At 42.2% G+C, this 13,421-nt stretch overlaps 1 protein-coding gene across 1 annotated transcript in view; it reads right to left on the minus strand.

Moving 5' to 3' along the window:
• LOC109935392 (CAP-Gly domain-containing linker protein 4-like) overlaps positions 1 to 13,421 on the minus strand; it is a 190,292-nt gene that overhangs the window by 82,939 nt on the left and 93,932 nt on the right. The window contains exon 7 of the mRNA XM_048601410.1: positions 2,875 to 3,111. Within this exon, the coding sequence (XP_048457367.1) occupies positions 2,875 to 3,111 (237 nt within the window). The remainder of the gene's footprint in view (positions 1 to 2,874; positions 3,112 to 13,421) is intronic.

Below are 13,421 nucleotides of genomic sequence, written 5' to 3' on the forward strand. Positions count from 1 at the left end.
TTCCTTCTAAAGGACATCAGTGAACCAGACTTTTTGTCTAACAGTAGGCATTCAACACTTAAAAAAAGTTAATGAATTTTAAGTCACGTTTCCTCTTCCTAAAAATCTGTGATTCTTCCACAACATAAAACTGACTGAAATGTGATTGCAATGAGATGATTACTTTTTTAAAAAAAAGTATTTAAAATCAACAGCACTTTGTTTTAAAGGAAGTTTTTGCCTTACAGCAAATTCTATCTTGTTTGGATCTGTGTGAGAACTGCACAGTATCTAGTTATGTCCAAATAGTAATATATGGCCATAATGATTTCACAAACTTCTTGGTCATGTATTTTTCGGAGCATATTATTTAAAGAAACAATTATAAACAACAAAAACAACCTGCAGCTATATAGCACCTTTAGCACACAAAATCTTCACTGTGCTCAAACAGATGTGGATAAAAATGGATAACACGTTAAAGAAGAATATATTAGGAAGGATGATCTAAGTCAAAAAGTTGAGTTTGAAGCACTTTTCAAAAAAAAAATAGCATATTCAAGAAGTGATTCAAGGGATTAGCTGGCCAGCCAGTGACGCCCCATGTGAATAAAAAATGCAGATACAGAACACATAGGACAAATTTTAGACTTTGTTCTCTGAGTTTAATTGTGGCTCAAGAGATTATCAGGAAATGAAGGGGATTTTGGTGGAGGTTGGATTTAGAGGAGCGGCAGGTTTAACAGGATATTTGGGCTGGGGAATTTATATAGAGAGGTGCACTCTATCAAAGGATGTAAACACAGAATGACCATTTTAAACCTGAGGCTCTGAAAACTAGAATAAAATGTAGGTCAGCTCAAATAAATAAGGTGATACATGAGCAGGATTTGGTGAGATATAGGATATGGTCAGCAGAATTTTGAATGAATTGTAACTTTTAGAGATTGGAGGATGAAAGGTCAGCCATGAGGTCATTGATATAGATGACTTTAAATTTGACAAAGGGATAGATGGGAGCTTCAAATGTTGTAGGGCTGATATGGACTAGAGACAGATAATGTAATGGAAGTAGAAATTGGCAAGCTTTACGATACGGGGTTGAAAATAGAGCTCAGATTTGTAGAGAACTCCAGTTTGAAACTATCTGATTCACTTGAGACTGGCTGTTAAAATAGAGAAAACTGGCTTACTTAAGACTGCATGTTATACAGTTCTATAACATTAGCAGTGTAGGAATTGAGAGTTGGTAAGTCATAGAAGTATACGTCATGAGTACACATGTGGAAGATGGCCCTGTGCATAAAATATCAGGCAGCATGATGGAGAAGGCCAAAGTAAGAACTTCAAGGGTTTGAATGAATGGCACAGTAAAAGAAAGAGAATCGATTGATGGAGATGCTCTGATCGCAAACGAGTAGGTAAAAATGTAACCAATTAAAGATAGACAAACTAAATTAGGTACAAATGCAGAACATGCTGGAAAAACTCAGCAGATCTAGCAGCATCTGTGGAGACAGAAAAATAGAATTAACGTTTTCAAGTCCAATATGACTCTTCTTCATAACTGTTCTATTTCTCTCTTCACAGATGCTGCCAGAACTGCTGAGTTCCTGCAGTTTTTTCTCTTTTTTCAGGTTTCCAGCATCCACAATTATTTTGCTTCCACTAAATAAAGGTAACGGATTAGAGGCGCTGGAGCACAATGATTAGATCAACTATGACAGAAGTTACAGAGTGATAGAGCAGGAGAGAATTAAATTATTATGTTCAGTCAGGCAAATGTAAATTGTGATTTGGTTCCAGTTATTTTGGTACTGTGGCAGGTACAGAAATCTGACTGGAAGATACAAAGAGGGAAGTACACAAAATACAAACTCAGACTTGGATTAAAGAGGCAAGTTCACAATTGGCAGGGAGTTTACAGAACAGAGGGATAAAGGTTCAGGTTTTTTAAAGGAATATGACAACAGCAGCTTTGAAAGACCAGGGAACTATCTCAGGAGAATGAACAATAAACTACATCAGCTAGTGTGGAGGTCCAAAATAGAAGTTTAGTAGTCAGCAGTTTATTTGGAATGGGATCCATGGAGCAGAGGGTAGGCCTCATCAATAAGACATTTTTAGAGAATAAACAAATTGAAAAAGATGGAAGAAGAGGAGGTTACTGAAGAAGTATCAGTGCTAGAGGAGTAGGGGGAACAAGACCATGGTGTGGCTTACTGCAAGGAGCAAGTTGAGAACATGCAATTAATTGTGCACGATAATAGCACCTTCTCAATAACTGCGTACAGGGATCAAGCGAACACATATTTTATATAGTGATATATACCAAACTGACCTACTTGTTGTCAAGTGAAAACCAACAATATTCAAACTACTTATGTATTAAATAATTTTTGAACATTTTGAAATTAAAAACTGCAACAATGACCATGGAGAAATGATATAGCATTGTAAGAGTTGTGATAAAAAGCTACTGGCTTGAATAAAACATTTTGCTACAGAAAGTTTTGTTTTGATCACAATTTTTTATTTATTATTCGAATTTGGATACTATGATGATCTCAAGTCTTTGCATTTTAATTCGCATTTTAGGATACAAATTGATTAATTCTTTTAACAATACTGTCCAAAGTTCATGCCTGATTTTTATATCTATTGACTTCACACCTTTATTCAGGTACTGATATTACAGTGGTTATCAGGTTCACAGACAGACAAACACAGACTGACAGACAAGATTAATATGGCAGAAAAACCTTACAGATTGCACTACATTGACAAATGTTATACAAAAGCACACATATTGCAGCAAAAATACTGCTTATGCTACTGCAAGCACACTGGGTCCATGAATGCATTAATCTGTCCTCATACTTATTCATTATTTACCTTTTGCCCTGCAATCATCACTCTCTCTCCCAGCTTTAGGCCCAGCGACATCAGTAGTGCCTTGCCTGAGATGTGATCATAGTTTGTCAACATGGCTTTTGATATGTCGCATGTCAGCGGTATTGCATCCAGAAGCATCTGTTTCAGTTCTTTGGCAACTGCTGCTGCCTCAGCCATCTCGAGCGGCATATCCAAGGGGTCAGGAACAATATCGACAGGCATCTGTCCTTTATCATTCTGTTCAGGAAGAAATAGGTGATTATTAATAACTGTCATACAAAAATATTTATTTGAAATTATTTTAATTCCTGCAAGCAAAATTCAGTGTATGTGTAATCCACTGCTCAGTTACCTTTTTCAAATATAGAACTAGTGTCTAGTGCAAAATCCCTAATGGTATTCCATCTGTGGATGGTCAAATACACAGAAGAATTACTGGTAAACTTTTTTGAACTGATTCATTGTACAAATTACTTGAAGGTAAAAGTTTTTTGACAATCTGATTGGTTAAGGTTGTTGAAGCAGCCCTAAAAGAACACCTTGTTCATATTTGTCCAGAACCTCACAGTGACAATCTTTAGGAAGGTCTGGATTAATTTGGGCCACTAAAGTGCTTAACAAGCTAGTGACAGGATATTTTCCTGGGATGGAAGTCCCATTAGTGAGATCTAACAGCCAAAGGCCAGCAACTCTTCTGTACACAGCAGAGATATTGGGGAAGCAGCAGCTCCTACCAATACTACAAACACTCGAGGCCTAGGATCAAGGCCAAAGTGAGTCAACCCTCCTGCCTGTGTAGGTGTCCTCTGCATCCATCAAAATTATGGTAAGGCACAAGATTCTGCTCAAGTTTAATACGTTTAAAATGTTTCAGTCAGTTTCTTTAAATTTGGGGGAAAATGAAGGGGATCATTTGACTTGTGCTGACATTTGCCTGACAACAGGGTGATGAGGCTGCAAAAATGAAAGGAAGGCCTGCATTGTTTGACTGTGAAAAAGATGCCAGGGTATTCACACTTGCAGACAATGGTAAATGCAGGAATGATGTGCTGGACATACTATGAATCTCCAAGGCCCAGGAAAGTGTTGACAATGTCAGATTTTAAACAGAGATAGCAGGAACTGCAGATGCTGGAGAATCTGAGATAACAAGGTGTAGAGCTGGATGAACACAGCAGGCCGTGCAGCATCAGAGTAGCAGGAAGGCTGACGTTTCGGGCCTAGACCCTTCTTCAGAAATGGGGGAGGGGAAGGGGGTTCTGAAATAAATAGGGAGAGAGTGGGAGGCAGATAGAAGATGGATAGAGGAGAAGATAGGTGGAGAGGAGACAGACAGGTCAAAGAGGCGGGGATGGAGCCAGTAGAGGTGAATGTAGGTGGGAAGGTAGGGAGGAGATAGGTCAGTCCAGGGAGGTCAGACAGGCCAAGGGGGCGGGATGAGATTAGTAGGTAGGAGATGGGGGTGGGACTTGGGGTGGGAGGAGGGGATAGGTGGGAGGAAGGACAGGTTAGGGAGGCGGGGCAAGCTGGGCTGGTTTTGGGATGCGGTAGGGGGAGGGGAGATTTTGAAGCTTGTCAAGTCCACATTGATACCATTGGGCTGCAGGGTTCCCAAGCGGAATATGAGTGGCTGTTCCTGTAACCTTTGGGTAGCATCGTTGTGGCACTGCAGGAGGCCCAGGATGGACATGTCGTCTGAGGAATGGGAGGGGAAGTTGAAATGGTTCGTGACTGGGAGGTGCAGTTGTTTAGTGCAAACTGAGCATAGGTGTTCTGCAAAGCGGTCCCCAAGCCTCCGCTTGGTTTCCCCGATGTAGAGGAGGCCACAACGGGAACAGCGGATGCAGTATACCACATTAGCAGATGTGCAGGTGAACATCTGCTTGATGTGGAAAGTCTTCTTGGGGCCTGGGATGGGGGTGAGGGAGGAGGTATGGGGGCAGGTGTAGCACTTCCTGCGGTTGCAGGGAAAAGTGCCGGGTGCGGTGGGGCTGGAGGGGAGTGTGGAGCGGACAAGGGAGTCCCGGAGAGAGTGGTCCCTCCGGAAAGCAGATAAGGGTGGGGAGGAAAAAATGTCTTTGGTGGTGGGGTCGGATTGCAGATGGTGGAAGTGTCGGAGGATGATGCGTTGGATCCGGAGGTTGGTGGGGTGGTACGTGAGGATGAGGGGGATTCTGTTTTGGTTGTTTTTGCGGGGAGGGGGTGTGAGGGATGAGTTGCTGGATATGCGGGAGACACGGTCGAGGGCGTTCTCGACCACTGAGGGGGGGAAGTTGCAGTCCATGAAAAATGAGGACATCTGAGATGTACGGGAGTGGAATGCCTCATCCTGGGAGCAGATGCGGCGGAGGCGAATTGGGAATAGGGGATAGCATTTTTGTAGGAAGGTAGGTGGGAGGAGGTGTATTCTAGGTAGCTGTGGGAGTCGGTGGGCTTGAAATGAATATCGGTTTCTAGTTGGTTGCCAGAGATGGAGACAGAGAGGTCCAGGAAGGAGAGAGAGGTATTGGAGATGGTCCAGGTGAACTTAAGGTTGGGGTGGAAGGTGTTGGTGAAGTGGATGAACTGTTTGAGCTCCTCGTGGGAGCACGAGGCAGCACCGATACAATAATCAATGTAACGGAGGAAGAGGTGGGGTGGAGATTTTAAACAGTTGTGATTTAAACCATTCATTTAGTTTTAAGATGAAAGAGAGTTGGGCTCTTGAGGACAACTGTTCAGCACCTTGAGCTGAATGCAAGGCTGTAATGATGGGCTATGAGATAGGAAGGGTATAGAAGAAGCCATTGTAATATTGAGTTACAGGCTTCCCAAGACATCACCGAATATCTGGAAAAGACAGAGCTAAGGGTCAAAAGTCTCTATGGCTGGAATGAGAGTGGAAGCTCATTCACAATTGAAAAAAAAAACAAATTTGTTGTCAGTTGAAATGAAGTTGGAAGATTCTGGAAGGATTGAATGCCTCTTAAAGAACAGTCTACTGCATAAGTGTGAAAGGTGTTTCTTTGGTGTGCCAAAAACAAGAAGACAGGGTATTCCGTTCTGTGGCTTGAAATTCTTGCATAGGTTGCCCAACTGTCCAAATCATAATGCAGCGCAGAAATCACCATTGCTCCACTAGTGGGAGGGAGATGTCGTTCATGGGCTGGACACAGCAACTGCTCTACTCAGAGCTTGAACGCAGTAGGAGACTCACAGAGGGAAAGCAGAAATACTTTTGGGTTGCCCTATTTTAATTTTTTTATGAATATGGTCATTACTGGAGGCTAGCATTTGTTGCCCATCTCTAACTGGCCTTTAACTCATCTCAGAGGGTAGTTAAGATACAATCACATTTCTATGGGTCTGGAGTGACATGTAGGCCAGATAGCAAATTTCCTTCCCTAAAGGATATTGGGCAACCAAATAGGTTTTTACAAAAATCAATGACACTTGTGATGGTCAATGCTACTGAGATTAAGTTTATACTCCAGATTTTGTTAACTAAATTTAAGTTCCACCAGATGCCACAGCGGAATTCAAACCCATCTGATCAGAGGATTAGTCTGGGCCTCTAGATTACTAGCAACCTTCCCTCTAAGCTGCATAGATGTTCTGAGGGTCCAAGTAAGTCAATCAGCAGACCAACATCATGGACTTGCAGAAGATTCAAAAGTTATAGTTGTACATGGACCTTGGAGGTCTGCACAGAAGAAAACAAAATTAGAGGGAATGTAGATTCTATAATATCCATTGACATTAGTACAATGTCATAATTTCCAGCCATTATTGCAGAGGTGAAACATACCCGCTGAATCACAAGTGACCCTTGCTTGAGACCAACCAAAACAGAGAAGGCTCATTCAAGAAGGCACTAAATATACCGAGAGACTTTGTCCGGAATGTGCAGAGGTAAAGTTGAGGCAATGGAGGAAGTGCACTAACCTCCAAAAAAACAACTACTACCCAAACCTTCCAGTACTACCAGAATGGCAGAGAGTGCCAACTGCACATTGGATTTTACAGCGATTTCAAAAGCCACCTAACCAGAGTGGAAGAAGTCATCCTTGACCCCAAGAAATTGTCTAAGAAAAAGAGGTTCAAAATACAAGTTGTCTGCGAAGACAGTGTTTATTTAATAGTGTTTTTAATCTTTTGTTAAGAAAATACCTTAAAATGCAAAATGTTATCATGTCATTCTTTCAGCTATTAACTGGATATTTGAGTTTCTTTTTAAAAGTTGACAGTCTTCAGAAGGATTGAAACAAATGGCAAGAGTTCAATATTTGGTAAATACCAGAAATAATAATTGAGGAGGCAGGCAATTCATTAATATTGCCACAATAGACTGTAGTGTTAGGATCAAAAATGATATCTCCAAACCAGATTTTTAAAGGTTAATTGTTAAGGTTTAATTGGACATAAGCAATTAAAGAGAAATTCATGAAAACTAGGCCTAGTGGAAAGCAGACTGCTTTGGTTGGCAATGATCTTGCCCTCAGATAAGGAACAGGCTGGATTTGTTTGTGACCACCAAGCACAGAGAAATGCTTGAGAAAGTACTGAGGAATGGTATTACAGCACATGACATCAAATTCAGACCAATATTAATACTGAGTACTTTTCCTACTCAAAGGACCTTTCACAATGGGGACTTCCACCATGGGATTTGGGGGGACATGACACCGGGGCCATGGGAAAGGAGATGGAGCTCCAATGCTAGCCATCACCCAGTAGTCCCCAGTGTTAGGGCAGTGTAGTGAGGCTCACTTGTTAAATGTGTGTAAAGTTCTTTAATTTAGTAGATTTACTCATTAGTTTGTAGTTTGCATATATCTAAAATGATTAAGCTAATAAAATTGCTTTATATTGAAGCGCATATGTCTTCTTGCAATAATTTTGATCAGACCTTAAAGAACCTGTTAGGTACTTTCAGCCTAACAATACAGAGACTTCCTAGTAATATCAAAATTGACTTAATCATCTTTAGGGTACTATTAAAAGCTTAATAATGACAAGTATTAGCTAATTAGGGTCTTGCATCAAAAGCTGCCTGAATATTAAGTTGCAAATACATTATACAAGTATTTTAGAAGTTAAATCTCCAAACTGCTTGGATATATCCATGCTAATCAATGTTAGCATTGGTTGAGAGAAGGATGCTGGTGAACACAGAACTTTTTCATGCAACCAATGACTGAACCATGCCATGTTCTACACTAACAAATACCTCCTAAATCTAAACTTAGTAGAACTGCATTATCACAATATTGTGAAGTTTTCCAATTTTCACACTCACTTTCTTTATTCTTTTCTTTTAAAAAGAAAGTAAATTGGAGTGAATCATGAGTTCTGCTGATCTATGGGAAACCAGTTTGAGATTTCTAAGGTTTTGGAGTAAATTTGTAGCTCGGGTTGTGGGTGTTGAGGTTGGTTGGCTCGCCGAGCTGGTTTCTTGTATCGCAGACATTTCATTACCATGTTGGGTAACATCCTCAGTGCAGCCTCCGATGTAGCGTCGGTGTGTTTTCCCGCCTGGTTTTTAAACTCTGGCATCCGTTGAGCTGGATTGCCTCACTTCCGGTTTTCCTTCATAGTGGAATGTATATGGGGTCGAATTCAATGTGTTTATTAATAGCATGCTTCGTGGAGTGCCAGGCTTCTAGGAATTCTCGTGCCTGTCTCTGCTGGCTAGGAATTCTCGTGCCTGTCTCTGCTGGCTTATCCCAGGAGATGCTCCACGAAGCATGCTATTAATAAACACATTGAACTCGACCCCATATGCATTCCACTACGAAGGAAAACCGGAAGTGAGGCAATCCAGCTCAACGGACTCCAGAGTTTAAAAACCAGGCGGGAAAACACACCGACGCTTCATCGGAGGCTGCACTGAGGATGTTACCCAGCATAGTAACGAAACGTCTGCGATACAAGAAACCAGCTCGGTTAGCCAACCAACCTCAACAGTTTGAGATTTCCCCAATTTATTTCCTTACATGAGCATTCTCAAAAGGTCTGCAGTCTCTTTTTTTTGTAATGCAGAGGTGGTTTGTTTAAGTGCACTGGCCCCTTTTATCATTCAGCTGTGTGTACGCAGCTTGAATGTGGTTCCTTTCTGATCACCATGAGATTGCAGACTATAGAGGAACGCACAGCTTGCTGCTCATGATTTTGACGAGGATTCAAAACCTAATTTTCAGAAGTGACGGCATAGTGCACAAACCTCTGAACAGCCAATAAATCAGATACCCTGGTACTCTTCTTGGGTGTTCACACAAAACAGATGATCATGCATCACCAGCCTGTTTCACGCCATGCCCGAGTTTTTTTCCAACAGCCTTAATGTATACCCACTTTGAACCAATGCCAAAGATGAATTACACCACCATTAATTTTTACTTTGGTTCATTCACGTGATTTGAGGATCACTGGCAAGGCTAGCAACTGATGCTGATTCCTAACTGCCCTTGAACTGACTGACTTGCTAAGCCATCTCAGAGGGGTGTTTCTCCGTGAGCTCTACGCATGCTATGTATGCTATGCAATTCTCTGCTGCACAACATGTTATGCATGCATTAAAGTTCAACGTAGCTATGTTCACACTATTGTGTGCTCACCAGCAGCAGAAGGACTAATTACTGCCAGGACCTTCCAAGATTCATGCGACTGGTGCTGTATCTAACACCCAGCTGTGCCAGGTCAAATGCTGACAGCAAGGAATAGGCCTTCTCAGTGCACGTAGTGGAAGGAAAAGCTTGTGAGAGTACATTAATGGCATGGATGACACTTCACTGGAAATAAAATATCAAAATCATAAATATATTGTCTCTTTCCATCATTACTTGTCTGACCAACTATCAAAGTAACGCTAAGAATGAAGCTACAAGGGCTACCCATCCTTAGCACAAAGCCATGTTACAGCCATGACTCAAAGAGTGCTATTCTTTCCTTAACGCCCAACATAGCATATCATCTTGCCATTGCACAATGAGGGAGATGACATGCTGTAAAGCCTACAAACAGTGGAAAATGTTAACATTGACTGAACAACAGGAAAAGCAAAGAAAATAAAAACAAAAATGCTGCATTTGCTTTTACGAATGACAGGAGTCGCTTGCCTTTTGAACAACAAATTTACAGTCAGTGAATGATGACCTCACCCAACCCACATCTATTGGAACCAAGTATCAATTAAGTCCTGTATTGCTTGTTGCATCTAATGCTGCACTGTTCCATCCTACTGAAGGTGATGTTCCTCTTGTTCAATGTCCTCATCTTCCTCCTTGGAAGACTACTGCTACTCCCCACAGTCTTCAACACTCTTTGCATGTTCCAGTTGTGCATAACACAGCATGCAAGGATTATTCAGTACACTACATCTGGAATGCAAAGTGTCCTACAAACTGAACCAAACACCAGAGATGGTCTTGAGGAGATTATCTGCTCCACAATGGCCTGGAGGCAGAATGGGCTGTATAGTATTTACGCTCAGCTTCAGTCAAGTGCTTGCATAACAAAGTCATCAGCTACGGTTGCAGAGGTTAGTCCTCGTCTCTCAGCAGCCACTCTTGTAAGGTATCCCTTTAGATGAAGCAGGAACCAGAGAGTTATCAGGGACAAAGGCATGGTGGTAGCTTCAGGGGTATGTGACACAGGCCTCTAAGATGTGGTACTGGTGATCACAGATGATTTATTGAATGGAAGCCTTTTCTATTGATGAAGTCAGCCACGTTATGATACAGTGCTATCAATTAAACATGTGTTTGGTCCATATTGTCCTGCGCCTGGGGGAAACCAGCTATATTTGCAAGGCCAACTGCTCAGGCCGCAGCACTGAGCCTGTCACAGGGAAACAAGATGAAGGAATGTGATCTGGCACAAATTGTTTCAGCAACAGCTCTGATACATTTCTGGTTGAGGATTAAGAGATCCCACAAAGATCCCCAGTGGATTCTTGGAAAATGTCAATTGCATAAAAGATTTGCAGAACTGTCACCATGATGGCCAACAGGATAGGTTGGCCATGCACCCCTCCAGTTTGTGAGTCCTTCTCAAGGAGTGGGGAGAAGAGGAGAGGAGAGAAGAGGACAGAATATCCTTTACTGTCATATGTACTCCAGTACACAAGTATAGGAGTATAGTGAAAAGTTTTTACAATGGCTGCCTCTAATGTTGCCACTTTCGGTACAGGTACCTAGGTACAGATCTTGGATACAAAAGAGGAATAAAACAAAAAGTATAGCATTACTTACAGCGTCTAAAAAATAAAAGCTAGATGTAAGTTATTTATAACAAAGGATTGACACTACAGTCTGGGAAAGACTTTTGCACTGATATTACACTGCAGCAGTTCACCGAGTGGTCTGACTGCCTGTGCCAGGCCCCAGTCCAACAACAGTCCTGCTCCACTCCAAGACTCCAGTCTGCTCCGCCAGACACTCAGCTGCACCAAGGTAAGTTGTGCTGCTCCGGGACTCGCTTTGCTTCTCACAGATCTCCAGGACTCGTTCCCCTTGTGCTACTCCGGGAAAAGCTTCTCTTTGCACTGCTCCAGGATGTGCTTCCCCTCGCACTGCTCTGGGGACTGCTTCCCCGAACGCTATTCCAGGACTGTTAAAATAAGAGAAAAAAAAGAAAAGAAAAAGAACAGGTGGAGGAGAGGAGCTCTGGGTGGAGTGTGCTACTCTGCCGCCATCTTGCATCACCAGTTTTGTGACAGTGTCCTCAGGCGACATCAGTCTGCAACGGCAATATGACTTGTTCATCTGGAACAAACAACAACAAAGACAATAGACTCTGGGCCTCCTGCACTTCATCAATTTAGTGGTTTATTACGTGGAAGCCACAACGGTTGCTGCTGGCCGAGGTCTTGCTGACATATTTGCTCCCCCTCAATTTCTCTGTTCCTAGTTGCACCATGGCCACAGTAAAGTTGTGGCTGGATGCATTGGTCATGGTTCCAATGAATCTATATGGGGAAATCAGACGTATAATGGGCCCTCAGAAAAGGGATCATTCACATTCACAGCACACAAAAATGATAGCTTAGCATAGGCCTGATACAGTTGGATATGGAAGACTCTGATAAGGAAAGCAAGAAATGCTAGTACATAGACCTTTGATATCGTGGACTTTATTCTGATGCATGCAGCATAAGCCATATTGCGCAAGTACAATTGGAGATTGTAATTGTGGTTGGATTACTAAAATTCATAACCCACCCCAACATCGCCCAAGATAGCAATGCACAAAACAGCATGTTGGAAAATACTTACAGTTCAAGGTGAGAGGAAATCCTTGTGCAGTCTATGAGACTTGGATTGTCTTTGTGAATTGTGGCCTGCAGATGATGCTTTTAAGGTTGTGTGTTATTACGTCTGCTTCTCACAGATGGCTATGATCGAGTTGTAATGACCAATGATATGGTCACGATTGGATGTGGCCAGAATTGGTACTCCACATTGTTGGTCACTGCATGCATTTCACGCGCTGAATCCTATGATTACACTAATCGTGAATCCACTTGTATATGTGCCTGATTAATGCAATTGCCTCTTCAAGGGCCTCACTTTGCTGACAAGTAGAGCCCATGTCTTCAGACGAAATAAAACACTTACTCCACCTACTCCAGATGTGGTGGCAGCCATTATTCATTTCCAATGTGCATTTGTAATTCAAAGAGGATGGAAGGCAACAGTGATCACACTTAGCAGAGGGAGTTGCAGGCACACCTCCACGTTCCTTTCTTCCTTGTTGACTACATCAGCCTGAATTTCCACATATTCTCACCCAACTCTTTAAGATTTCATTTTGCCACACTACCTCTTAAGATCCTTGCGTACAGCTAATTGTCAACTATCATAATCCACTGTCTATACTTCGAATCCAGGATAGTGGTGACTGTCAAAGTCTCTCCTCCTTTTACCTCTAATGTACTATCATTTCACAACCTTGTATGTTGAGATGCCCCACAATTATTGTTCCCTCTGCATCCCAGCATATCATCTCCAATTCCTACAATTTACTTCCTCAACTTGTCCATCACAGGAGTGGCCCCTGATAACCCTTCCTTGACTTTCATTGAGCTGTTCCCAGGATTGACCATGGCCCAATACCCTGACCGACTTGAAACGACAGCCACAGCTGATGACTGTCCAGATTCCTGACTGATTGCTGCACAGCTCCCCATCTGACTTACCTAATCCCTGGACAGGTTTCACTGGACATGCAGGATTGACCATGGTCTAATCCTTGGGCTGTAATGATATGGAACCCCTCACACTGACTACCCCAATAGGCTGGCATATAAGCTGCTAACACATGCTGTAGATGAAGCAGTGGCAAGGCAAGATAAATGCACTGGGACGGTAAATTCACAATGAGGGAACAATACATAAAATATCAACGTTACGTAAGGCAGAGATGCAGTGAGCATCCAAGTATGTGCAAAGTGAGTGATCATTATGACAGTAAATTAACAGCCCTAAGATATATCCTGTTCAACTGCATGAGATGGGTGCCTCTCCTTGCACACAAAGTGGCTTGACAGCAGCATTGCAATGAAAGAC

This window comes from Rhincodon typus, chromosome 9 (assembly GCF_021869965.1).
Source record: "Rhincodon typus isolate 14 chromosome 9, sRhiTyp1.1, whole genome shotgun sequence".
NCBI lineage: Eukaryota > Metazoa > Chordata > Chondrichthyes > Orectolobiformes > Rhincodontidae > Rhincodon > Rhincodon typus.